Here is a 24,689-nt window from a genome sequence, read left to right as displayed (position 1 = left end):
GACGCGTGTTTTAATATAAAGTTGGTAAAGTAAGAAAGATGTAGAGAGAAAAAGTAATTAAAATATAGTTAGTTGAGAATGTGTATCACCTTATTAAAGTGAAAAACTTTCCAAAATTAGAAAGTGTATATTCTCGTGGGAAGGATAAAAAGGAAAGAATGCATATTCTTGTGGGACGGGGATATTAATTAAAATATTAATTACCGATCTAATTTTAAACTTTCATGGCAGTTTAACTCGGCTCAAATTCCATCCACAAATTTCATAGTGCTACTGCTACATATAAATGCAATCCAAGCCTCAAGGTATAGTACAATTCAATACATTTAACGAGATTTGAAAGATAAATTTCTACATTATGGTACATTAAAACTTTGATTACAATTGAAAAGTCTCAATGAGTTTCATTACAAATATAATTCACGATGATTGCATTCAATATTAGATTTGTTTTATGTGAGTTATCGAGAGACTTGAATTCCCCACCGCTCTTTCTTCTTTATCTCAATTTTAAGGTGCCTACAAATCAGCGGATCGATCACTTATTTTTCTCTTAACCCAAGGAGTGTGGTCGAGTGACATGACACTCGTCCATCCTTAACCAAATGATCAGAAGATTGATCTATGTCTTTGGATATGGAGCAGCTTTGAATCCTTGGGTCACCAATCATCTTCCCCCTCCAATCTTTTAACCAAATAGGCCATCTGCATCGCGTCTCGATGCTGTCTCTATCTTGTCTTGGAGAGACGAGACGGCATCGAGACGGCGATGCGGCCATCCATCCCGGTCTCGTCTCGGCGGGTGTCTCGGCCCGGAGGGTAGGTTGGCGAGACGAATCGCCACGCGCCAGCGCCACGTGACGCCCACTCGTCGGCCCACGAGTGGGCGTCGTCATGCTAACGTAATATATAATTTTTTTAAAATTTGATTTTAATAAAAAAATAAAAAAACGGTAATATTACCGTTCAACGGTAATTTTAATAAAAAATTATTTTTGTTTTTTTATTCTATAAATACTCATTTTTCATTCTCATTATACACACAAACGCACATCTATTCTTCTCAATTCATCTCTCTTTTCTCGCCAATTTTCATCTCACATCTCCAATTTTCATCTCAAAATGTCTGGCGACGGAAACTCCGGCGGCTATGACTTGACCAAGTTTGGCGACTGGGGGGGCATGTACAATGTCTTGGGTGCTTCCGGTTCCTGTTCGTCAACGCTGGGCACCCAAGGCTCGTCGGCGCCGGCGGCGTACCAACCACCCTATTTTGATGTGGATGCATACCCTCGTCCCTCCGCCCCGAGGTATGGGCAATCGCACGGATTATCCCAAATTAGGGAGGATTTTCCGGATGAACCCAATCCGGAAGGAGGACGAGGCGGTGGAAGCTCCGGGGGTCGCGCATTCGACACCGTGGAGGAAGAGGAGGAGGCGGCCGAGGAGGAGGAGGATGTAGGCCGTCATCCATATAGCCGCAAGGACACGATGACTCTGTTCAACGCTTGGGTCAGCGTCTCGTACGATCCCATCGTCGGGAATCAACAAACCCGCAAGTATTTTTGGGAAAACGTCACCGACACCTACAACGAGAACAAGCCAAAGGGGTCCCGCCACCGCACCATGAAGATGCTCCGCAGCCATTTTGACCGAGTCGACAGAGATGTCAAAAAATTTTATGGGATCTACAAGAATGAAGCGGCGAATTACCAAAGCGGAGCCAGTGGAGCCGACATTCCGTGAGCGGCTATGCGAGTCTTTTTTGACGACAACAGCAAAGAATTCAAACATGTCGATGTTTGGGAGGCGGTCAAAGACGTTGAAAGGTAGGCTGACGGTGTCCAGTCCAGCACGAGCTCGAGCTCGAAACGCACGAAGCACACGGCGGGTGGCCAATACTCGTCTAGTGAGGGTGGGTCAGGCAACGCCTCACAAGAGGCTGAGGGCACGACCACCGATGTAGGGGGCTCCTCCATTGGGCGCCGTCGGCCGCAAGGGACTAAGGCGGCGAAGGCGGCTAGAGGGAGGAGGGGCCGAGGCGAATCAAGCCAGGCGGGATCGGTCTCGGGCTCGAACACCCTATTGTCCATGTACTTGACCGCCACGATGGCTGACACTTCCCGCGTGACGCCTCCTCAATATCAAGCACATCATGCCGGAATTGAGTATATGGCAAGACAAATTGGTATTCCGCCTACAGGTGGCTTGAGTGCACCGCCACCGACTTCGGTGGATGATTCGCCGGCGGAGTAGTTTTTATAATTTATATAAAATTGTTTTTTAAATTATGTATTTTAATTATTTTTCCACTTTTTAGGATTTTAAATTGTAATTTTATTTTATTTAATAAAGTGTGTTTTTATTAATTAAATTTGTTGGAAATAAAAATAAAAAATGAAATTGAATGAATAGTTAAGAGATGAGATGGTTAAAAGAAGGTTAAGAGATGGAGGGACGCATGTGCTGCTTTTACTTAAGAGATGAGGTGAAAAGTACAATGGGGCCCATAAATAGTGAAGAGATGACACGATTAAGAGACGGATAAGAGGTAGGGATGCGGATGGCCTTAGGCAGCTTGCCGGCGAGTCGGGCTTATCAGTTAAGACTGTGAAATGCCGTTTGTTTTTGTAATGGGCCATTAGCTATGTTATCGGGCTTATCAGTTAAGATAGTTACCAAAATCGAACAGGGGCAATCCCGTCAATTCAAAAGCCAAAACTCGAGCGCGGGAAACAGATCCTCTGCCCTCACTGTCGCGGCGCATCTCTCATTTCACTCTATTATCCTGCTTTCAACTTCTCTTTCTGCTAATCCATCTTCATCTTCTACCTCTTACATTTTGTTTCCACACTTTTAATTTACTTGATTAATTTTCCTGTTGAGTTATACGAGTTTCCTGTAAAGACGATGAACGGCAGCGACAATAGGCGCAAAGATCGGTGGGATTCTCGTATTTCAAAGAAGCAGCAGCTGATTCTAAATGCGGAGGAGCAGCTTGAATCCAAGCTCGGATATGATCTCTTCACCGAAGGCGATACGCGCCTCGGCTGGCTACTTACTTTCGCCTCTGTGAGCATCCTCCATTTCCCCCAATTTATCATCGATTTAATTCAATCGACATGCATTTTTGATTGATTCGATTCCATTTTTTATAATTTAATGTGGTTCTTTGATGTAGTCGTCTTGGGAGGACCGGGAAACTAATAAGGTGCACAGTTGCGTCGATTTGTACTTTGTCTGCCAGGTAAAAGTTTATTTTTTTAAGACAGGAAGAGAATTTGGTTGTTTGTCACCTGCATTTTGATATATGTTGAATGTTTTTGGTGCAGGATGGTTCTATGTTTAAGGCGAAGTATAAGTTTCGGCCTTATTTTTATGCTGCCACCAAGGTAGGGTATTACACACTTCAAATGCTACAAATAAAATTTCTATGTAGAGCAACTCTCCTATGATTGACTACCCAATGATGGGGTTTTCAATAATGTTGTCGTAGGAAAAAATGGAAACCGATGTTGAGGCGTATTTGAGAAGGCGTTATGAGGGCCAAATTGCAGATATTGAAATTGTAGAAAAGGAAGATCTTAATCTTGTAAGTAAAAGACGACCTCTATTATATTTTCACTGATGTTATCTCATCTTACCTCATTATGTTCGATATACACACATTGCTTGTTATTGTTCTCCCATTATATTAGGTGCTCAATTGTAGTTACCCGTTACCTTATCTTCATTAGTTAAACATGTTTATTTTCATATGCTGTTATTAAATAACCTTTTTTTATGTACTTGAGCTTGAGTATGCATAAATATATACTGAAATTACTATGTACTGAAGTACTCCAATTGTCACAGAAAAATCACCTGTCTGGTCTGCACAAGTGCTATTTAAAGATATCTTTTGATACTGTTCAACAACTGATGCAAGTCAAGAAAGATCTTGTTCATGTTGTTGAAAGAAACAAAGCAAAGATGGACGCCGAGGATGCATATGAGTCCATATTGGCAGGGAAAAGGTAATGCCTATCTTCTTTTGATAAATTCATAACAATTAGCCCTGTCTGAATATGCAGAAGTTTTGATTGAGCAGCAAACAACGGCTCCAAGATTTCATAGATTGTATCAATGATCTACGTGAATTTGATGTACCCTATCATGTTCGCTTTGCAATTGACAAAGGTAATTCTGTATACATGTGTGATTTTCTCTATTACTCTCTATGTGAATTCACAATTTACAAATATCCCACATAATACATTCTTGAGTTCACATAATTCAGATATAAGGTGTGGACAGTGGTATGATGTAAGTGTGTCCAGCTCTGGGGTTATAGTGGAGAGGAGAACAGATCTGTTGCAACGTGCAGAAGTTCATGTCTGTGCTTTTGATATTGAGACCACAAAGCTGCCATTAAAATTTCCTGATGCAGAATATGATTCAATCATGATGATTTCATACATGATTGATGGCCAAGGGTACCTCATCATTAATAGAGAGGTATATATATATATGACAAGACCTAAATATTTGCTTCCATTCCCCCTCTTCCCTTTTTTATTTGGATGTTGACCGAGGGGAATGTGGTTATTAAAATCTTATAATTGAAAAAGTTTTGGAAAGGAATTTAAAACCAAATATTCTGTATTGGCATTTCATATAAAAGTACCCAACTTCTATTAGAGTTGAAAACTGGTTCACAAGAAGTTCAAATTAACTAGATTATTATCTTGAGCTTGTTGTTTAAGACTGATCGTATTTACTGTTTGTATTACTAAAATTAGATAAGCCTGATCACTTGGATCTGTTTAATGTGATTTCTTTAGCAGTACCATCAAACTTGCTCTACTAGATCAAAGATCCCATTTCGACAGTTTAGCCTAGTCCAAGTGCAGTGTTTTAGTTTGTGAAGATAAAACACGTTTTACGCAAGTTAGCTTGTTAGGTGATTAATTTATGTGAATGTGCTATAACTGGCAACTAGTTATATTTGCAAATCGTTGCAGTGTGTTGGGGAGGATATAGAGGATTTGGAGTACACTCCCAAACCAGAGTTCGAAGGTTGCTTCAAAGTGAAAAATGTTAAAGATGAGGTATTAATGGCTTATGACATATTATTATACATCTGAAACGTATATATATATATTTTTAATTATCTATGACTCTGGGAATTATCGCAGAAAGGACTACTTAGCTTGTGGTTTGCTCATATGCAAGATGTAAAGCCTGGTATATACGTGACATACAACGGAGACTTTTTTGATTGGCCATTCCTGGAGACCAGAGCAGCCCATCATGGTTACAACATGAATGAAGTATGTGTCACTGCTAGCCACATTAAACTTCTTAAGTTTTTCTGTTTTCAGAAGTTTTGCCATCAATCTTTTCCACTGATGTATCACTGCCTAGCCACATGAAACTTCTAAAGTTTTCCATTTTTAGAGTATTCTGTCGTCAAACTTTTCCACTAACACATTGGATCATTAATATAGGATGCCGAATTTTGTATCGCTTTGAAGCTCTATATTTCTGTTGCATGGTATTGCATTATGTCCTCTTACTTTCATGATTGTGGAGATAATTAAATTAGAAATCACTGGCTACTGTGTTTGCATTTCAAATTTTCTCTTCTATAAAGGTTTAACTGGTACTCATGAACAACTGAAAATCACTTATTTTCTGTTCTATAAAATTCAAGTACCGACATCTACTCCTTATTTTAGCAGCTTGACTGTGTAATCTTGGTAGCTATTGCATCCATTTATTTGCAAGCTCATTTTCCCTTTACGAAAAATCTAAGCTATATGTCTTGTTTCTCTGGTTCTCTTGTAACTTATGAACTGCAGGAACTTGGATTTCGATGTGACAAAGTTCAAGGTGAATGTCGTGCCAAATTTGCTTGCCATCTGGATTGTTTTGCTTGGGTTAAACGTGATAGTTATCTTCCTCAAGGAAGCCAAGGCTTAAAGGTGCCACTACTTTATTCAACTTCTGGTTTTAGATTCTTCCCTCTTGCTTTTAATTTTCAATTTTCGTATGATTTTCCATCTAATACATTTATAATTAGTATTATCCCTCTTGCTTTTAGTTACTTACCTTGCAGACGTCATTCTCTTCCAGCTTTCAACTACTGAACTATTGTTTTATTCCCTTATTTTCCCTTTTATAACATAATGGCTTCAGCCATGGGATTTTTTTCAGATCATGGAATAGCTAAAAATGCAAGTATTCTGATTCTTAACTAGGCATAGTTAAAATGACTCTTCTCCATTGTTTCTGTGCTCATAAATGGTTCTAGGATTTCATCTCGTGTTTATCCAGTTCAAACAATGCATCATGTGATTCTGATGAATTTGAATCGTGTAACTCATGTGATTTATCTTCTTTCCATATTATGTCTAGAAACTAGATTATAATATTAACTTTCATATTTCAGTCTGTTACGAAAGCTAAATTGGGCTACGATCCTTTAGAAGTCAATCCTGAGGACATGGTTCGCTTTGCAAAAGAAAGGCCGCAGGTATGTACACTATTGTAAAGTATTAATTGGAGAAAATCATTGATGATAGAGCTTGTTTTTCAGCTTGAGCAATATAAATTTACAAACAATATCAGAACTAGCTTAGACTCATCTTTAAATAGAGGAGAATTACTAGGTTCAGAAGTAGGCGGTATGTTTGGTGGAACCTTCTTCTTCTGTTCTGGAGGCTGATACTAGACAACACACTCAGTCACAATACATGTGCATGCAACTGTATAAGCTGCAGACTGCAACCGTCAAAGCTGTCGTATCAATGTATCATGCAATCAACTAAGCGATTATACAGAACTCTTGAGCAGCTTAATAGTGACTTCCTTTCATAAAGGTCTCACGCTCTTCGGGTTAAAGGTGAACTACTGATTGACAGTGATTCCTCGAACCTATATGGTTGACTGTTAATGCTCAAAGTTAAGATTAAATGGTAATTACGCAAAGCGGATTTCAATAAATTCCAGTCAACAAATAGGACTTCATGTTTTTCAAAACAAGGTTCCCATCTGTTCCGGGGCTGCTCTATAATAGAGAATTGGTTTGGAACTGGTCTAAAAAGATAAATTATATATTATCTCAGTATCACTGGTCAACAACAGCCACCATTGTCAAGGCAAATGTGTTGTTAATAACAGTGAAGGCATGGTTTTGCACATGTTAGTTGGTTGATCTGAGATGATCATATGTGGATTAGTTTAGATAATTGCCATTATTTATCTTTAGTTTACCATCCTTAGTTGTTTTGAGTTGATCTTTTAGGAGTCTTTAGTTAGTAGCTTGTATTTTCCTAGTTTGAGCATGTTTAAGATCTTTATTTTGTTAGACTTTTATTTCAAGTTGGAGTCTTTAGTAGGGTTTATAATAGGGTTACGTTTATCAGTTTTAAGTGTCCATAAATTTAGTTGAGTTTTTCGAGCGCAAGCTATGTGTTGCCGGTGTGTTGCCTCCTTGAAAGTGTGGCCTTTTCAAAGGCGTTATCTAGTAATCATTTTCTATTAATTTATAGTATTATATTATTTTCTAGTCCTTTTCTGTCACTTTCCTGGTGGTTTGCTGTTGTCTCTGATCTCTACGGCTTATCACTCTTCATCCACCTATGCTCCTACCATTATCAGTCAAACAAATCTTAGAGACTTGGGATAACATGAAACTCTCATGGATACCTTTGAAGTGCTACTAAAGTTTTTTGCATTTAATTTCTTAGAAGAACTGGCACTGGCATTGTTTCTTTTGGCCTATTGGTATTTGGTGTATTTTGCCCTCCAACCCCAAAATAACAATGGAGGCACAATCAAGGATCCCTCATTTTTCCGTCCTGAAAACAATTATCAGGATGAACTAACTGTTCTTTATTTCATTAGTTCTACTTTCTTTTTAACTTAATCATGATCTTTACTTGACCTTTTACTGCTTTCATTATGATGTTTCATGTGGGATACTCCACTAACCATCTCATGGTTTACATTGTTGTAACTTTGCAGATGATGGCATCATATTCTGTTTCTGATGCTGTTTCTACCTACTACCTATATATGACATATGTACACCCCTTTATTTTCTCCTTGGCAACCATAATTCCCATGCAACCAGACGAAGTTTTACGAAAAGGAAGTGGGACACTTTGTGAAATGCTTCTCATGGTTCAGGTGAATCATTGAAGCGCTATACATTATATTTTATGTTGGAACTGTGGGTCATTGATGCTTTCAAGTGCATACAAGCTTTGTTCTTCATTCACTGGGTTTATGCTTTGCATTATTTGTCTTGTGAGCCTTCTAGCTTCTCCATGTTCTATAATGTTTTCCAACAATGAGTAAAGGAAAGAAATCACATAACAGGAAACATCAGATAAGCTATTTTAGCTCCGTTGGCCTCTTTTAAACTACGTATGGTGATACCTTTTAGTTCTTTGCCTTTTTATTCTTGCAGGCATACCAAGCAAATGTTATTTGTCCTAATAAGCACCAATCTGATCCGGAGAAATTTTACCACAATCAACTCCTTGAGAGTGAGACATACATTGGGGGCCATGTGGAGTGCCTAGAAAGTGGAGTTTTTAGATCTGACCTTCCAACAAGTTTCAAACTCGATCCAGCTGCTTATGAGGTAATCATCTATCTCAGTATTAAATAAAATATATGTGTTATTTTGTTACAGCAGCTGTGTATTAGAAGGTCGTCAGCAAAAGTTGGAGCAATCTTAAGTGAAACAGTGCAATTCTTTTATCTGGTGCATATCATGAACGACAATCTGTACCATCAATTTTGGAATCCTAAACATCATTTTCTCACATATTCTGAATAAGGCAATACCTCAGCATACACTATATCTTAGACATGTTGAATGTGTCTTTCCTGTCATAACACTATAACAGAGAGGTCTAGGGTTCAAGCACCGCCCCAAAGTCAAAAAAATCAAAATATATTACGAAGTTGAATGCTTTCAAAATCTTATACATATGATTGAATATTAAAGTTACTGATTTGGCTGCTAACTGTTCCTATTTAGAATGTTGTTATACATTATACATATATAATGTTGAAGGAAAACATGCTAGGAAGTCGATTATTGATGTTGGATGATCTGTGCTCAATTTTTTAGTCTGCAAAGGCTTGTAACCTGCAAGAAAAGTTTCCTTGTAACGTACTGAAGTAAGAATGAATTATCCTTACAGCAATTAATAGACAATCTAGATCGGGACCTGCAATATGCTATCATAGTGGAAGGAAAGATGGATCTGGAATCAGTTACAAATTATGATGAAGTTAAGAATGCCATTTGTGAAAAGGTAATGTAGCCTCTTCCGTCCATGTGAAGAATGCTTCTGATCAACTAATTATGTAAAGCACAGATATTAGACTGTTTCCTTTGCTTCATCTTTATATTTAATTTTATCCAAGGGGAGAAGTTTATCTCATCTGAGCTATTTTTCTTTTTTGACCGTATGATCTGAACTGTAACCCCTTTCTCCCTTTTTTTTGCTGATCACCATCTGAACTAGTCAATGCAAAAAGCCCAGTGCCCAGTGCAGATAGAGAGTATTCAATATGCCCTTATGTGTCCAATATAATTGATCATGCAAAAAGAAAAAAAAAGGGTTTTGAAGGAGAAGTTCAAAAGCCTCAATATTATTTGGAATTACATTGTATCCATTTTTCTTCATAAAAAAATAGATGTTGCCCCAAGTTTACAAACATACCTTGGTAGTTGTGCATGATCTAGTAGACGAAAATATCCAAATAGTGCAAATTGAGAGGGTTGTATATGCAAACCTGAATATGAATATTGTGCGCATGTGGGTAGTAAAATGCATGTATTATTAGTGTGTATGACAAATATGTGCTTGTTTAAATCTCCTCAAATCTCTTCTTATCATCATATTCAAGTTTGTAACAAATGCATAGCCTGTATCCATGTGACTTGCTAAGTTTTGGTTGCTTCTCTCCTTCAATGTGCAGCTAATGAAACTGCGAGATTACCCAATATGTGAAGAATTTCCTCTCATATATCATCTTGATGTTGCTGCTATGTATCCAAACATCATTTTAACAAACAGGCTTCAGGTAATCATATATCACATCTCTCATTATGAACTTCACTTTGTACTTTGTACTGCAATTTAGAGTATTATACACAAAGGAGAAAACATAGATGCACATATCAAACCACATTTGATCCTATCATCTCAACATGATCCTATCATCTGATGATCTGAACATGATCCATGACCAAATAGGTAGTACTGTTCCATGAAATTCAAACCAAGCATTTCTTTTTGTGAATTTTTGGTTACTGCTTATGGGGGCAATAAGCCATTTCCGAAGCTTCCAAGTCTTGAAGCTTCTGTCTGGTAAATGAAGTCTCCAATATTTTATTGCAATATAACTACAGTATATGATCTCTACTTGACTGTGTGGGTGCTATGCTCAAGAGTCACGGGAAAGTTTCCGCTTGATGGATTCATGCAACAATAGTCAGCATATAATTTAATTTAAGTTCATTTAGGCTGATATGTACATGTAAGCCATAATATGTCCATATTACGAGATGGCATTGGACTTAACATGCTGTATTACTTATGTTTCTTCACTCTCAAATTGTAGCCACCTTCAATTGTCACGGATGAAATATGCACTGCATGCGATTTTAATCGTCCTGGAAAAAATTGCCTTAGGACGCTTGAATGGGTTTGGCGTGGAGAGACATACATGGCAAAGAGAAGGTTTGATTAGTATTCCTCTATTATTTAGTTAATTAAACATAAAACTGCCATGACTATTTTTCAATCAATCCAGTTGATTATGTTGCTACAGTGATTATTATCATATAAAGAGGCAAATTGAGTCCGAGTTTGTTGATGGCATGAATGGAAAATTATCCAACTCTTTCCTTGACCTGCCTAAAGCAGAACAACAAGTGAGACTAAAGGAGCGACTAAAAAAGTACTGCCAAAAGGTATGTCTATATCATTTCCCACATCCTTTATTTATAACAGCAAGTGCTTGAAACAGAGTTTATACTGTTTTCTCCATCTTTTAGGCATATAAAAGGGTATTGGATAAACCTATTACTGAAGTTCGAGAAGCAGGGATCTGCATGCGCGAAAACCCATTCTATGTTGACACTGTCCGCAGGTAGGTGTCTAAAATATTGTCATGATTCTTTTTGACACTTTCAATCCACTATTTCATATGGACCCTTTGAGGAGCTTTCACATCCTTATTAACTGTAAGTTGGAAATTTCAAGCCAAATGGCCATACTCAAGATTGTTCTCTTTTGTTTTTTGTTGTTTGGTTTAGCTTTCGAGATAGAAGGTATGAATACAAAGGGCTTAATAAAGTTTGGAAGGGAAAGTTGTCAGAAGCAAAAGCCAGTGGAAACTCTATCAGAATCCAGGAAGCACAAGTATTAATCTCTCTTGGTCCAGTTTACAATAATGTAAGGCTGTTGTGGAAGTAAGACTAACTCTGACGGCATTACTTTTTCAGGACATGGTTGTGCTTTATGATTCACTGCAACTTGCCCATAAGTGCATTCTCAACTCCTTCTATGGATATGTTATGCGCAAGTATGTTGTTAGACTTCCATGTTATTAAAGTCCTATCTTTCATATAAATCTTATGTGTTCTTAAATGTCTTGGTGAAATTCTAAATTTGCCAGAGGGGCAAGATGGTATTCAATGGAAATGGCTGGGGTCGTTACATATACCGGAGCTAAAATAATTCAGAATGCACGCTTACTAGTTGAAAGAATTGGGAGGCCTCTTGAGTTAGACACTGATGGTATCTGGTGTTGTCTACCTGGATCTTTCCCAGAGAACTTCACATTCAAGACAAAGTGCGTTTTAGTAGCAGAAATGCTTGGCTGCCTTTTATATATTCACCACTCACCCATTTGATTTTTCAGTCTATGTGGATAACGATAAACTGAAGTTGCAACATGATGATTGAGTTGTTATTGTTATTGTTATTGTTTATGTTTTGATAGTATTTTTCTCATGTGCTAATGTTGTTTGAAGATATTCTGACCACATTTTTGCAATATATTATCAGAGACTCAAAGAAGAAGCTGACAATTTCATATCCATGTGTCATGCTAAATGTCGATGTGGCTAGAAACAACACCAATGATCAATACCAGGTTAGTAAATAAACCTTCCCTTTGTATTCCAGTTAGTTCCGACGTAACTTTGTAATTTTCAAATGGTTTGTCATTAACGTTGGGCAGGAGAATTAAATGTCATATTACTAACACAAGAATCATCTACTGCTTCTTGCAGAATCTAAAAGATCCTTTCAGTAAGACATATACAACACATAGTGAATGCTCAATTGAGTTTGAGGTCGATGGGCCATATAAGGTGATGCCAAGTAAATGCATGACAGCTGTACATTTGTGCTTTCGGCGGTGACTTTGTCTGTTAACTTTTCTTATATTACTGATTGCTGAAGAACATCTGTAATCTTATACATATAGGCAATGATTATACCAGCTTCCAAGGAGGAAGGGATTTTGATTAAGAAAAGGTATGCAGTTTTCAATGATGACGGTACCCTAGCTGAACTCAAGGGTTTTGAGATCAAACGAAGAGGCGAGCTGAAGCTTATCAAAGTTTTCCAGGTAATTCTGTAACAGGCAGTGCCCCATGCTGTGACATTTGAAGAGCTAACAAATTTTTTTGCCTATTTATATCACCCATGTTTATGCTTTTGTGGTAATTTATCCTTATCAGTATTCTAGTACCTAGGTTTTTATTATCTAAATTGTTTTTATTTTTTGTAGGCGGAGCTTTTTGATAAGTTCCTTCGAGGGTCAACCTTAGAAGAGTGTTATTCAGCTGTTGCTGCTGTTGCAAATCGCTGGCTTGACCTTCTTGATGTATGTTACTTAGTTTGATGGTGACTTCCTTTAACATATGCAAGACTGCAATATCCCATTGGCAACATGATTATTGATTAGTTTTATCTCAGTCTAACTCGCACCATTGGAGAAAATGGAACGGAATGGTTACCTTACTTTCTATTTTTGACGTTTTAGCTTGCTCTGAATAGTAGAAAGCATTTCCTTTGAGAGTAGGCAATTTTGAAAAGTACTTTGGACTTTGGAGTATGTTTGACATGTTTTCGAGTACAGCAAAGATTGTCTCGAAGATATTCTGTAGCTTTTATTTTGACTCTCTTCACCAGAAACTATGTATTTCCTTTCTTGTATGACTAAGAACTCTTAGCTGCATTTCCATGAGATTTAATCATCTTAAATATCTTATAATTACAGAACCAAGGAGAGGACGTCACAGATAGCGAATTGCTTGATTATATATCAGAATCAAGTACAATGAGCAAGTCCTTAGCAGATTATGGGCAACAAAAGTCATGCCCAGTAACCACAGCAAAGCGCTTAGCTGATTTCCTTGGGGATGCTATGGTTAAAGATAAAGGATTGCGCTGTCAATATATTGTTGCTTGTGAACCTAAGGTATATAATTCCTAATACTATGAGATGGCTATCAACACCACCAGTCCTGTTTCTTGTTCTCTTCAATAAATTTAGCTTCTTTGGAAGGATAATAAGAAGAGCATTTAGCCATTTAGTCAGGAATTGGTCTGAATGCAATACAATATTCTAATGTGCTTTTGGATAGATACTGATTAATTTTAAAGAATAGCATTCACTCAAGAATTGGTTCCAGTGCAATTTGATACAGCATTATTGGCTTAAAAGATTATTGACACACCACATTGAACAGGGAACCCCGGTAAGTGAACGTGCTGTTCCTGTTGCAATTTTTGAGACTGAACCAGGTTTGATTTATACAGCTCTCTCTTGCTTTTTTTTTTTCTAATTTTATATCAACAGAAAATAAGTGCTTAGCTGGTATGAAAATGCATTACAGAAATTATGAAGTTTTATGTGAAGAAGTGGTGCAAAGTCTCATCAGATGTTGGCATCCGGTCAATCATTGATTGGTCATACTACAAACAAAGGCTTAGTTCAGCTATTCAAAAAATTATCACAATCCCAGCTGCCATGCAAAAGGTCACGCAAGTTACTGCTGCTGGGTAGCTTATTTCCCTTTTTATACCCCCCTACCTTTACTGAACTGCAGTCTCATAATTTCCAGGTTGCAAACCCTGTCCCAAGGGTTATCCATCCTGATTGGTTGCACAAGAAAGTTAAAGAAAAAGATGACAAGTTTCGCCAGCGGAAGTTGGTTGATATTTTCAACCGAAAAGAAAAAGATGATGCCGTTGGATTGAGCGGTTATCCTCATGCTAATGGTCACACTATAGATGTACAGAATATTACAGACATGGAAGACTTTAGATCTGGAAAAACTCCTCCTGTGAGACCTCAACCTATTGTTCATTCATACGTGATCCATAATGAACAGCATCGAGTTGAAACGAATAGTCTTGGGGGGAGTATGCAGCAAAATGATATACAAACTGGACAAAATCAGTCTACTCATCCATTGCAAAAGGCTCCTGAAGAGACTATCGATAGAGTTGTCGACTATCAAGGATGGTTGGAGTCAAGGAAGAGAAAGTGGAGAGGGACTCGGGAAAAAAGGAAACGCCAACGGTATTCGTCATCATATCTAATGCATTTAAATAATTGTTTCTATAACATTTTCATAATAGGATACTTCAATTCTATGTTAAACCACTGTTAATTTTTGTTTGTTAACTTTTACTTTCCCAGATTAAACCTTGTAAATGATGTGGAGGTTCCCGGTGGCTCTGCAAATAACAAACATGCTCTAGGTGGAGTTGGGGTTAATTCCTATTTCCAGAGGCATGACTTAGCGCTCACCCGTTGCCATTGGCAGGTGATGCATTTTTTAAGAATAATTTGTTTTGTAAATTTTCAGTTGCTTTGTATTTTCCTCCATAGAGAGCTGACTGTGATTCTTCTTTTTGTTCAGATCATTCAGCTCGAACCAAGTGGACAGCATGGCCAATTTTTTGCTTGGGTAGTTGTAGAAGGAGCAATGCGTAAGATCCCCATATTAGTTCCCAGAGTATTCTACCTGAACTCTAAGGCCCCTGTAACAGAAGAATTCCCTGGAAGGCGTGTAAACAAGATTCTTCCCCACGGACACCAAAGCTACAACCTTATTGAGGTACACCTTCTAAAGTGTAGATGAGTTGTTCTAATCACAGAAACCAGCCTTTAAGTAATCAAGTTGTAGTTTAACGTTGCATTTTTATTTAAAGGTAATAATTGATGAAGACCAATTTAGGACCGAAAGCAAGAAATTAGCCGCTCACCTTGCAGATCCTGAAGTTGAGGTATCTTTTTTTCTAGCCCAGAGTGATATGCTGCTAGCTTCTTCAAGTACTTGTCTGGATAACTGCAGTGCAAGATGTTAATACTAATACGCACAATTTGTCTTCACTTTGAAACTTCTGAGGTCTCTTGACTTAATGAATTTCTCTAACATCATATTTCCCCATTTCTACACTTACTGCTATAGGGAGATAAATTTTTTACATTTTCAGCAGATCATATAGTGAGTTCATAGTTAAAGGAGTCAATTACACTGAAGTAGTCTTGATGTGATACTTGCAGTTGTCTCATAGTATGGCCCATTTCACATTGCAGTAAGCTTTCTGTTATATCAAAAGAAAACACACTTTCCACTCTTCAAGTTTGTTGTATGGCTTCATTACCAACTTAGACCATGCATAAAACTTAACGTTAAATAGTTGCAATTGCAACCACTTTTTTCATCCAACTCTCAATGATAATTATTAGAAATGGGCCACTCACCCCTTAAAAGGGCTTATAAGGGGGCGGGTTATCCATACTTATATAGAGGAGCTAGGATCATCACCAAGTCGATGTGGGACAAGATTTAAGAGTTTTAACACGCCCCCTCGCGTGTGGGCCGGAATGAATCATCGGACTTCCATCTCGTGGGTAGGCAAGAGAAGAATAAAGAGATAAAATCCATCATCGACTTGGACCCGCTCTGATACCATATTAGAAATGGGCCACTCACCCCTTAAAAGGCCTTATAAGGGGGAGGGTTATCCATACTTATATAGAGGAGCTAGGATCATCACCAAGTCGATGTGGGACACGATTTAAGAGTTTTAACAGTAATGATATCCTCATAGTAAACGTAGAAATTGTTTCCATTTCCTCCTTATGTCATTTAGCATTGTCTAGAAAGAAGACGGTGAGAACTTCCCTTGTAGTCATGACAACATAATATCAGTCACATGCTTCAGTAGAGCTGTTTTTTAATCTCATTCCTCAAGTTGTGGTGGGGTTGGAGATTCAAGACATCTACATTAACCATATTTGCCCACTCATAGAGCTAGTCTGGATTTTACTTTCAGATTATGAATTTATGATGATAAGAATGTGAAACTTCTCAGGGAATATATGAAACCAAGATTCCACCGGAGTTTAATGCCATCCTTCAGATTGGTTGTGTCTGTAAAGTGGACAAATCAGCCAAAAAAAGAAACTTCCAAGATGGCTGGAGTTTGAGTGAATTGCACATGAAGACAACAACAGAGTGCCCATATCTGGAGCATTCATATAATTTCTTCTACTTGTATCATAGGTACTATATGTTGTTGAAGCAAGTTATATTTCCTAGTTAATTAACCAGGTTTTCTATAGTTAAGGTAATATCGTTGCTATCAAAATATACTAAATATTTTGGCATTCAATTTTCTTCAGCATCTGTGACAGCCGAGCCATTTTTGTTACATATTTTCCTGCATCAAGCCAAATAGCTGTTGTGGTAGTCAGTCCTTTCCAGAGTAAGGAATTGTCATCTCAAATGCTAGATAGACAATTTCGTGAAGCTAGCCAAGCATTATCCACGCAAACTACTATAAATGAGGACAATACTTTCAAGGTATTTTGATTATTGATGCATTTTTTCTTAATAATATATTAATTGTTTTATCATGTTCTTGCACTTTCTCATAGGTGGATTATGTTGGGCATGTCAAAGATGCTCAAGGAAACTTGCAGAGGATGATAACCGAATACAGGTCACTCTCATACTTTACAAAATCTCAGCTCCATATAATAGTTGGTGTTGGCAAATGAAACAAAAATAACATAATAATGTCCCACATGCATGTAAAGGGAGGACTTGAATCAGTATATAAGTCTAATGGGCCACTCCTATCACCAATTGGGCGGGTCGCCAACTGTGGACTAAATTTAACTGACCCAGCGGTACAACTAAACTGGTATAACTGTACTGAAACCGAAAAATGACTGATCCAACAGGATATTTGGGCTTTAAATTTGCTAATATTCTCCTGAACTTTTCTTTGACGTATTTTTACTAATTATGTGGCATGTATGATTTGACAATTACCCTCTGTGTAATTTCTTTGGCAGACATCGGCATCATGGACCTGTAATCGCTGTTATAGAGTGCCCTAATATTCAGTTATTGAAGTCTGGCATTCGGTCTCTGGAAGACTTTCCTTGTGTAACCATACCCTCCAATGCTCGTGATAGCAAATATCAGGTGAATCTGAGTGTTACATTAAGGTTTATGGGTTTTATTTATGTGTTGATTTATTGTTGTACCAAGTACTAACGTATTGCTGAATTCTTTGGTTATCAGGCTATTGGTTGGCAAGTAATTGCTGCAAAAATTGGACTACAACGATGTGCTGCTTCGTCACAATGGTTGAATGAGAGAGTTACACTATCACGATATGCCCATGTAAACGCTGCTGCACTTATTACTTGATATATGCTGTACTTTATTATATTATTTTCCAGTTTTTTATGAAGATAATCATATATAAACAGGTTCCGTTAGGAAATTTTGAAGTTGACTGGCTCATGCACACTGCTGATATTTTTTTCTCAAGAGCTTTGCGTGATCAGCAACAGGTTTTTACTTCTTTATTTGTTGAGATTTACTTTCCTTCCGACCTAAAGTAAAAATCAAAAGATGTAATGAGCCACTTGCGGCCTTATATATTTCACCCTGGGCGTGCTTTCATTGGCATGGAATTTGATCCAACAGGTTCTGTGGATATCTGATAATGGCTTCCCAGACTTGGGAGGCACTGCTGAAGATGTACCGTGTTTTATAGATGAAGTAAGTTATTTAGACTTCAGAATGAGAGTATATTTTGTTGGGCCTGGCATTTTTTGTACTGGCCAGTGGCCGCAGGAAAATACTTGCTCCATTGTTAGTGATCAGGGAGTTTATAATGATCTCTGTAACCAGGTCAATCAACCTATCCTCACTTACCCTGGTGCATATAGGAAAGTTACAATTGAGCTTAAGGTATAATTCTCGTATCTCATTCTCCCTCCTTTTCTTCTGTTTTCTCCTTTCTCCCTTCTATCCATTATTAAAGTAATCTGTGTCTTTATTTTTTAGATTCATCACCTAACTGTCAATGCTCTCTCAAAAGTAACCAAGTGAATGAAATGGAAGGAGGAGCATTATTTGGTTTCGATCAGGATATGAATTCAACTTCATCTAATACAGAGAAACAATATTGTTATGATGAGGAAATTTCCTGTGCTCCTGCATTTCGTGCTCTGAAGCAATTAATCCAGAGATGCCTTGCTGACGCAGTTACATCAGGAAATGTGTTTGCAGATGCTGTATTACAGCATCTCTACCGATGGCTTTGCAGGTTTTTCACTCAAGTTTATTTCTGTGCATATAATATTGTTTTACTAACCTCCTTTCACAATTTGCAGTCCAGTATCCAAACTTCATGACCCAGCTCTCCATCGCATGCTTCATAAGGTGATCTCTTCTAAAAGGGAAATAAGTTTTACTTCTCCAATTGATAAAGAAATGTGATGGGTTGCACATGAGAGAGAATCTATGCTATATCACATACTTCAATTTTTGAAAGCATGTTTGTCCAACTCATAAGGCGTTCAATTAATTTCTACTTAGTAAATAGATGATATTTTCACTGCCAGGTTATGCAAAAGGTGTTTGCTTTGCTTCTGGCAGAGTTCCGCAAATTAGGTGCAACAATTGTATTTGCAAGCTTCAGCAGAATTATAATTGACACCGGAAAGTCAGATCTATCTGCAGCAAAAGCTTATTGTGGTAGTGTACTTAAAACTCTGCAGACAAGGTTCGTCTCAACATGCATTTTGGTGACTTATTATCTTTGTGCAAGTATGTTTGTTGGAGGGAAGTGGCTGGGTTGGCCAGTTGTGTATTTTGACCACTTCTATGTGGGTTGTTTTCTTGGGTGGTGCATGTCATCTCAAACTTTCTTTATAGCAGGGACTTGTTTGAGTGGATTGAACTTGAACCTTTCCAGTTTTGGCATTCCCTACTCTTTATGGATCAGGTAAACAACCCTTCTTAGTTTGTTGAAAACCAAAAATTTTCTATTTTAGTACTGTAATATCATGATACAGCTTTTATTGATTGTTGTAATATTATTGATTTGATTATGGAGTGTTTTTCTCTTTTCTACACTTATCAGTTTATTCACCTGAATAGAGATCTGCTAAGTGTAGTCTTAGGTTACGTGAGAAGAATATAACTGTTATAGCTCATCTTCGCACTTAATACACTTATTAAAAAAAGAGATAAAACTAGATACTTCTAATAGAACCAAGACTTGGACAATGGTTTTAAGCATTTGTATGTCACCAAGTCATTAGGCACATGGAAAGTGTCATATCCAGCATTTCCAACACGCAAAAGGGTTTTATTGTCAAAATCTAATAAAAAAAACGAACTACTAATTTCTGACACCTATACAAACTTTATTTGTTTTATCCTTTCCCCTTTACTTTTGGTACATTATTTTCATTGCCAACCTCTTGTTTTTCAACCTTAGTACAACTATGGTGGAATTCAAGCTAGATCAGAAGATAGATCCACAGAAGAATGTACTAGTGCTGTTGCAGAAAGTGTGTGCACTGACTCGCAAGTAGAAATCGTCTCCAACTGGGCCATAGCAGAAAACCTGACAAAAGTAACTCAGGTAGGCTAATCATCCATGTGAAGGTTACTTCTTTATCTTTTTTAAGATCAAATTGTCCCTTTTATCCTCTTCACTTCTGAAGATTGTTTTGCGTCAAAGCTTACTCAAAGCCCCAAAGGAAAAATAAAGAAATAGATATTAGCCACAAACAGTGTGGACAGTTTAGCAGCTTCACAATGTTGATACAAATGTTGTTAACAACACCACAGATACATCAGACCAGAAAAATGGCCTTAGCTAATATTCTACCCTTACCATTCTTTGAACCTCCTTTCATATGAAAATATTCTATAGCTGTTTAGTCTGGCAAAGACACTGCCTTTGTCTTTATTAAATGAATTCCACAATTAGTATCAGCTGCATACTCATTGCACCCTAATCAACTGCTTGCCTTTTGTGCAGGATCACTTTATCTTAATTGTATCAGAATTTTTGTATTTTCCATGGAAGTTTGCACAAGAAGAAGCAGCGAAACGAGCATCTGGCATGGAAGACCTGTGCACTCCATCAATCACAGCTGCTACTGCTGAGATTCTTGAATCACAGAAAACAGAGTTTCTGAAGAAAAAGGTAATTCCTCGGGTCCCTCCGTCCCCAAAAATAGACTAGTTTTACCATTTTGGGCAGTCCCCTCAAAAAATTAGACTAAGTCTAAATATGGAAAGTTTTCAACAACTAATAATCATACACATCATTTTTAATGTAGACCCCACAATCCACTACCCTTTCCCCCTCTATCTCTTACTTTACCAATTGCACAATAAAACCCGTGTCATTTACAAATTTGTCTATTTTTAAGAACGGTGGGGGTATAATTTATTGCTTGATAATCAAATTCTGTGTTCTACAGATTGCATCTGACTTTACAGACAAACTTCTCAAAATTGTATGTGATCCACATCTTCACATAAAAGGAAGAAACCAGTCTGAGATTGATCCTCCTGAAAGTTCGCATTCTTCAACCAATGTCCAAAAGGGAGATGCCGCTCTAGATTTTATTAAGTATGTCTGTGCTGTTTTGGCACTTGACCAAAATGTTCAGCATGAAATCCTGGTATAGACTCTCTGTAACATTATCTCTAACTAAACAAGTCAGATTGTTTTTTTACATATTCATACATGCTGAAGGGCACATAGGATATGTAGCTCCACTGGTAATTCTTTGCTTGTTGTAGACCAAAAATGTTGTGTTTAATTAATTTATTTTCTTGGTTTGGATAGGTCATGAGAAGGAATCTTCTGAAATTGGTACGTGTAAGAGAATTCGCTCCTGAGGCTGAATTTCAGAATCTACAGACATCTTTAACTTTACCAAATGTCATTTGCAGGTAAAAATGACTGGTGTTGTATGGTCTGTCCTTAGTCTCTTCTAATTTACATTACCTACAGAAACGTTGTTTATTGATTTTCATGTCGTGGACCTCGTGGTGCTTGATTTTTCGTAGAAGACAACTACATAAAATCAAACATTGCCTTTTCTGTGCTCATTGATATTTTATGTTCCATATAAGTGTTAATGCTACAAATTTCTAATTCACAGCATTCTGTATGCAGTTACTGCAACGACTGCAGGGACCTAGATCTGTGCCGTGACAAGGGATTAATCGGCCAGGAATGGTGTTGTGGTGTGGCTCAATGCGGGCAAGCTTACGACCGTGAAGTGATTGAGAATGCTCTCCTCCAGATTATTCGGCAGAGGGAAAGGCTGTACCACCTTCAAGACCTAGTGTGCCTCAAGTGCAATCAGGTCAAAGCTGCACATTTAGCCGATCATTGCTCGTGCGCTGGATCATTTGCTTGCAAGGAAGATTCAGCTGAATTCTGCAACAAAATGCAGACTTTCCAGAATGTGGCGGTGGATCAGAAGTTTCAGCTCCTCCAAGAAAGTGTGTCTTGGATCTTACAAGCCAAATGGCTGTGATCTATATCAGAATGTAAGCTTTGGATGAAAGTTGAAGAAAATCACTCGGATTCTACATTTAGAAATCCAAACCAAGATGAATACAAGTCGAATCTACTTGTGTGTGAAAATGTTATTTAGCATTCATTATAGCGTATGTTGAGACAATATTTTACTTGTGTATAGAAATGCCTTATTGTATGAAATCATTATAATGTCATTTCATTTAATTTGTGCCTATGTATAATTCATCACTTATTGGGGTATAGTCCAACTTTAAACCACGTATCTTATACTTCCTCCATCCCATAAAAGATGACACATTTGGTATTGGCACGAGATCTTAGGAGATGTTATTTTATGTATTAAGTGGAGAAAGAAAGTAATATATTTATATTAATGTGAGAGAAAATTTTTTCTAAAAAAAGAAATATGACATCTTATGTGGGAGAAAATAAAAAGGAAAGTGTGACATCTATTATGAGACGAGGGAGTAATACATCTTTCTTGTCTTCCACACCCAATTTTGTTTCATTCTTCGTATCGGAGGCAATGTAAATTAAGTAGAGATTTAACCAATAATTTGGCTTGTATGATTGCACCAAAGATTCACAATTAATCCATGTCACATGCTTACTTCTTTCGTCTTTGCCTAATTTAATCTTAAAAAATAACATAAACAGAAGTGATTGATTTATTCAAACAAAACACAGTTCGTTAAAATTTTTAAATATTTAATTGTTCCAAGTATTCAAGTGTTCAATAAATTCAGAAAGTTGAAGTTCTCTTCGAAAACACCGCAATGGCAGACTCAGATTCAGAATCAGTCTCAGAAAAAGGGGGATAAAAAGGAAAAAAAGCAAAAAAAAAACTTGGGAAAATTATTGGTAGATCCAAATTTGAAGCCTTACAAAACTAAAGGCCCAAAACCTAAGCCCAACGCACAAGCCCAATGAAACGAAACCCTAACACACGCATGTATATATGATACTACCATCTGCACTGCTAAACCGTAGCTGCAAAAATTACTGCTCCACGCCTCCCATACTCAGATCTACGCCTCCGTCCTCAAAATCTCCAAGTAATTATCGGAATTAGTTCTGATTCTATTATCTGTGGCTCCGTTTCTTGTTTCAATTTAAATGCTTTTTCTTCCTTAGCAATCACCTCCAATAATTTTCAGTTTGTTGTGATTTTTGATAGATATGAAGGTTGTAGCTGCTTACTTGTTGGCTGTGTTGGGCGGCAAAGCTGCCCCCTCCGCCAGTGATATTTCCGACATCCTCGGCTCAGGTTAATTTATACTCCCTCGGCATACATATTTCTGGTTTAATCACTGAATGAGTATTTATGCGCATCTTTAATTTTGGTTAGGCTAGGTTATATATGCTCTTGGAGTTATGGAATTGTTTTTACTTACTATGGATTATTATTTGGTGGTCATACTAGATGTTTATTTCCACATGCCTTCATAGTCTGCTAGATCTTGTGAAGGTTGTATTCTGAATTTATAGCTTTTTGTAATCGATTGCCTTCATAGTGTGCTATATCATGTGTCATATCCACATGCTTTTCACGTTCATTAACGTTTTAGCTATTGTATATTGTCCAGTATTCATTGTTATTGATGCAAAGCATGATTGTTACTGGCTATTATTGTTAGTGTTTCACATATGATTATTCATGATTCCATGTTTCTGAGATGTTGTCTGTTATGTTGAGGACTGTGGTGACTTGTATTATTTTAGATATTTCCTGTTTATGAAGAAGTAATATTACTAATTAAATGCAGTATTTCTGCTCTAAAGTATACTATATGTTGATTTAGGTATTTATTTGGTGTCTGCTCTAATACTATTTGTGTTTCAGTTGGAGCTGAGTTCGATGAGGAGAGAGTTGAATTGCTCTTATCTCAAGTTGCCGGCAAAGATATAACGGAGTTGATTGCAGCTGGAAGGGAGAAATTGGCTTCAGTACCATCAGGAGGTGGTGCAGTTGCTGTCTCCGCATCTTCTGGTGGAGGTGCTGCTGCACCTGCAGCGGCTGCTGAGTCGAAGAAAGAAGAGAAAGTGGAAGAGAAGGAGGAGTCTGATGATGTGAGTTGCCAAAACTTGTTAACCTTCTTGATTTACAACATGCTGCAATTTACCTCCCTAACTAACTGTTTATTTATTTTGCAGGACATGGGTTTCGGTCTCTTCGACTAAGAAATTTGTGGAACGATTGCTATGTCAATTGTTTTTTGACTTTTGTCCTAGTAGATTATGCTATCTTTATGGTTTGTTTTAATTGTAGTTGGAGAAGGTTTTGATGCTTCAATGAGGCTATGTGCACAATGAAGATATTATATACTCTCAATTTTGAATTTCAATTGTTATGTTTGATTAGTACCTCAATTATCTCTACTTGTTTGATTAGCTCTCTTATTTTGTTTTGGCATTTGATTTTCATTACTTACAAATTACGTCGTTACTATAATTCTGGAATTACCTCATCTTCGCTCTCATTCTTCCCCCCGCAAACTCCAAGCTCATCAACTTCATCTGATCAAAAATATTTCCCCACGTTGTATATCTTTCCAAACCCTTATCCATCCAGCAACCAAACACAGGGAAGAGCATTGCACACAATTTCTATTTTGATCTCCAACGTGTCGACCACGATCCTCGCTCACCTTCATCTACAGCAGTGTATAGAAAGCAAGCCTCGCAGCAGTGTATAGAAAGCAAGCGATCCTTCATATCTTGAGATCACCTAGGTCGATCCAAGCATGAGACCCTGCTTCTTCA

The 24,689-nt window shown here is 37.5% G+C and overlaps 1 protein-coding gene and 1 pseudogene across 2 annotated transcripts; both read left to right on the top strand.

The window, feature by feature from the left end:
* The first annotated feature begins 2,757 nt into the window (after window positions 1-2,757).
* LOC121745229 lies at window positions 2,758-22,184 on the top strand (annotated as a pseudogene).
* Window positions 22,185-22,869: 685 nt separating this feature from the next.
* On the top strand, window positions 22,870-24,296 carry LOC121746179 (60S acidic ribosomal protein P2-2-like). Of its 2 annotated transcripts, none has more exons than XM_042140101.1 (4): window positions 22,870-22,981; window positions 23,104-23,193; window positions 23,770-23,996; window positions 24,081-24,296. In XM_042140101.1, exons 1-4 carry the CDS (start codon window positions 22,885-22,887, stop codon window positions 24,105-24,107), a joined length of 441 nt encoding a protein of 146 aa, XP_041996035.1. In that variant the 5' UTR covers window positions 22,870-22,884; the 3' UTR covers window positions 24,108-24,296. The 2 variants fall into 2 exon arrangements, with proteins under 2 accessions (XP_041996035.1, XP_041996036.1); XM_042140102.1 differs by having other exon boundaries at window positions 22,913-22,981; window positions 23,084-23,193.
* Window positions 24,297-24,689: the final 393 nt, after the last annotated feature.

Source organism: Salvia splendens, chromosome 8, assembly GCF_004379255.2.
Source record: "Salvia splendens isolate huo1 chromosome 8, SspV2, whole genome shotgun sequence".
Taxonomy (NCBI): Eukaryota; Viridiplantae; Streptophyta; class Magnoliopsida; order Lamiales; family Lamiaceae; genus Salvia; species Salvia splendens.
Note: the sequence above shows the minus strand (reverse complement) of the source record. Positions and strands in the feature narration are given on the sequence as shown.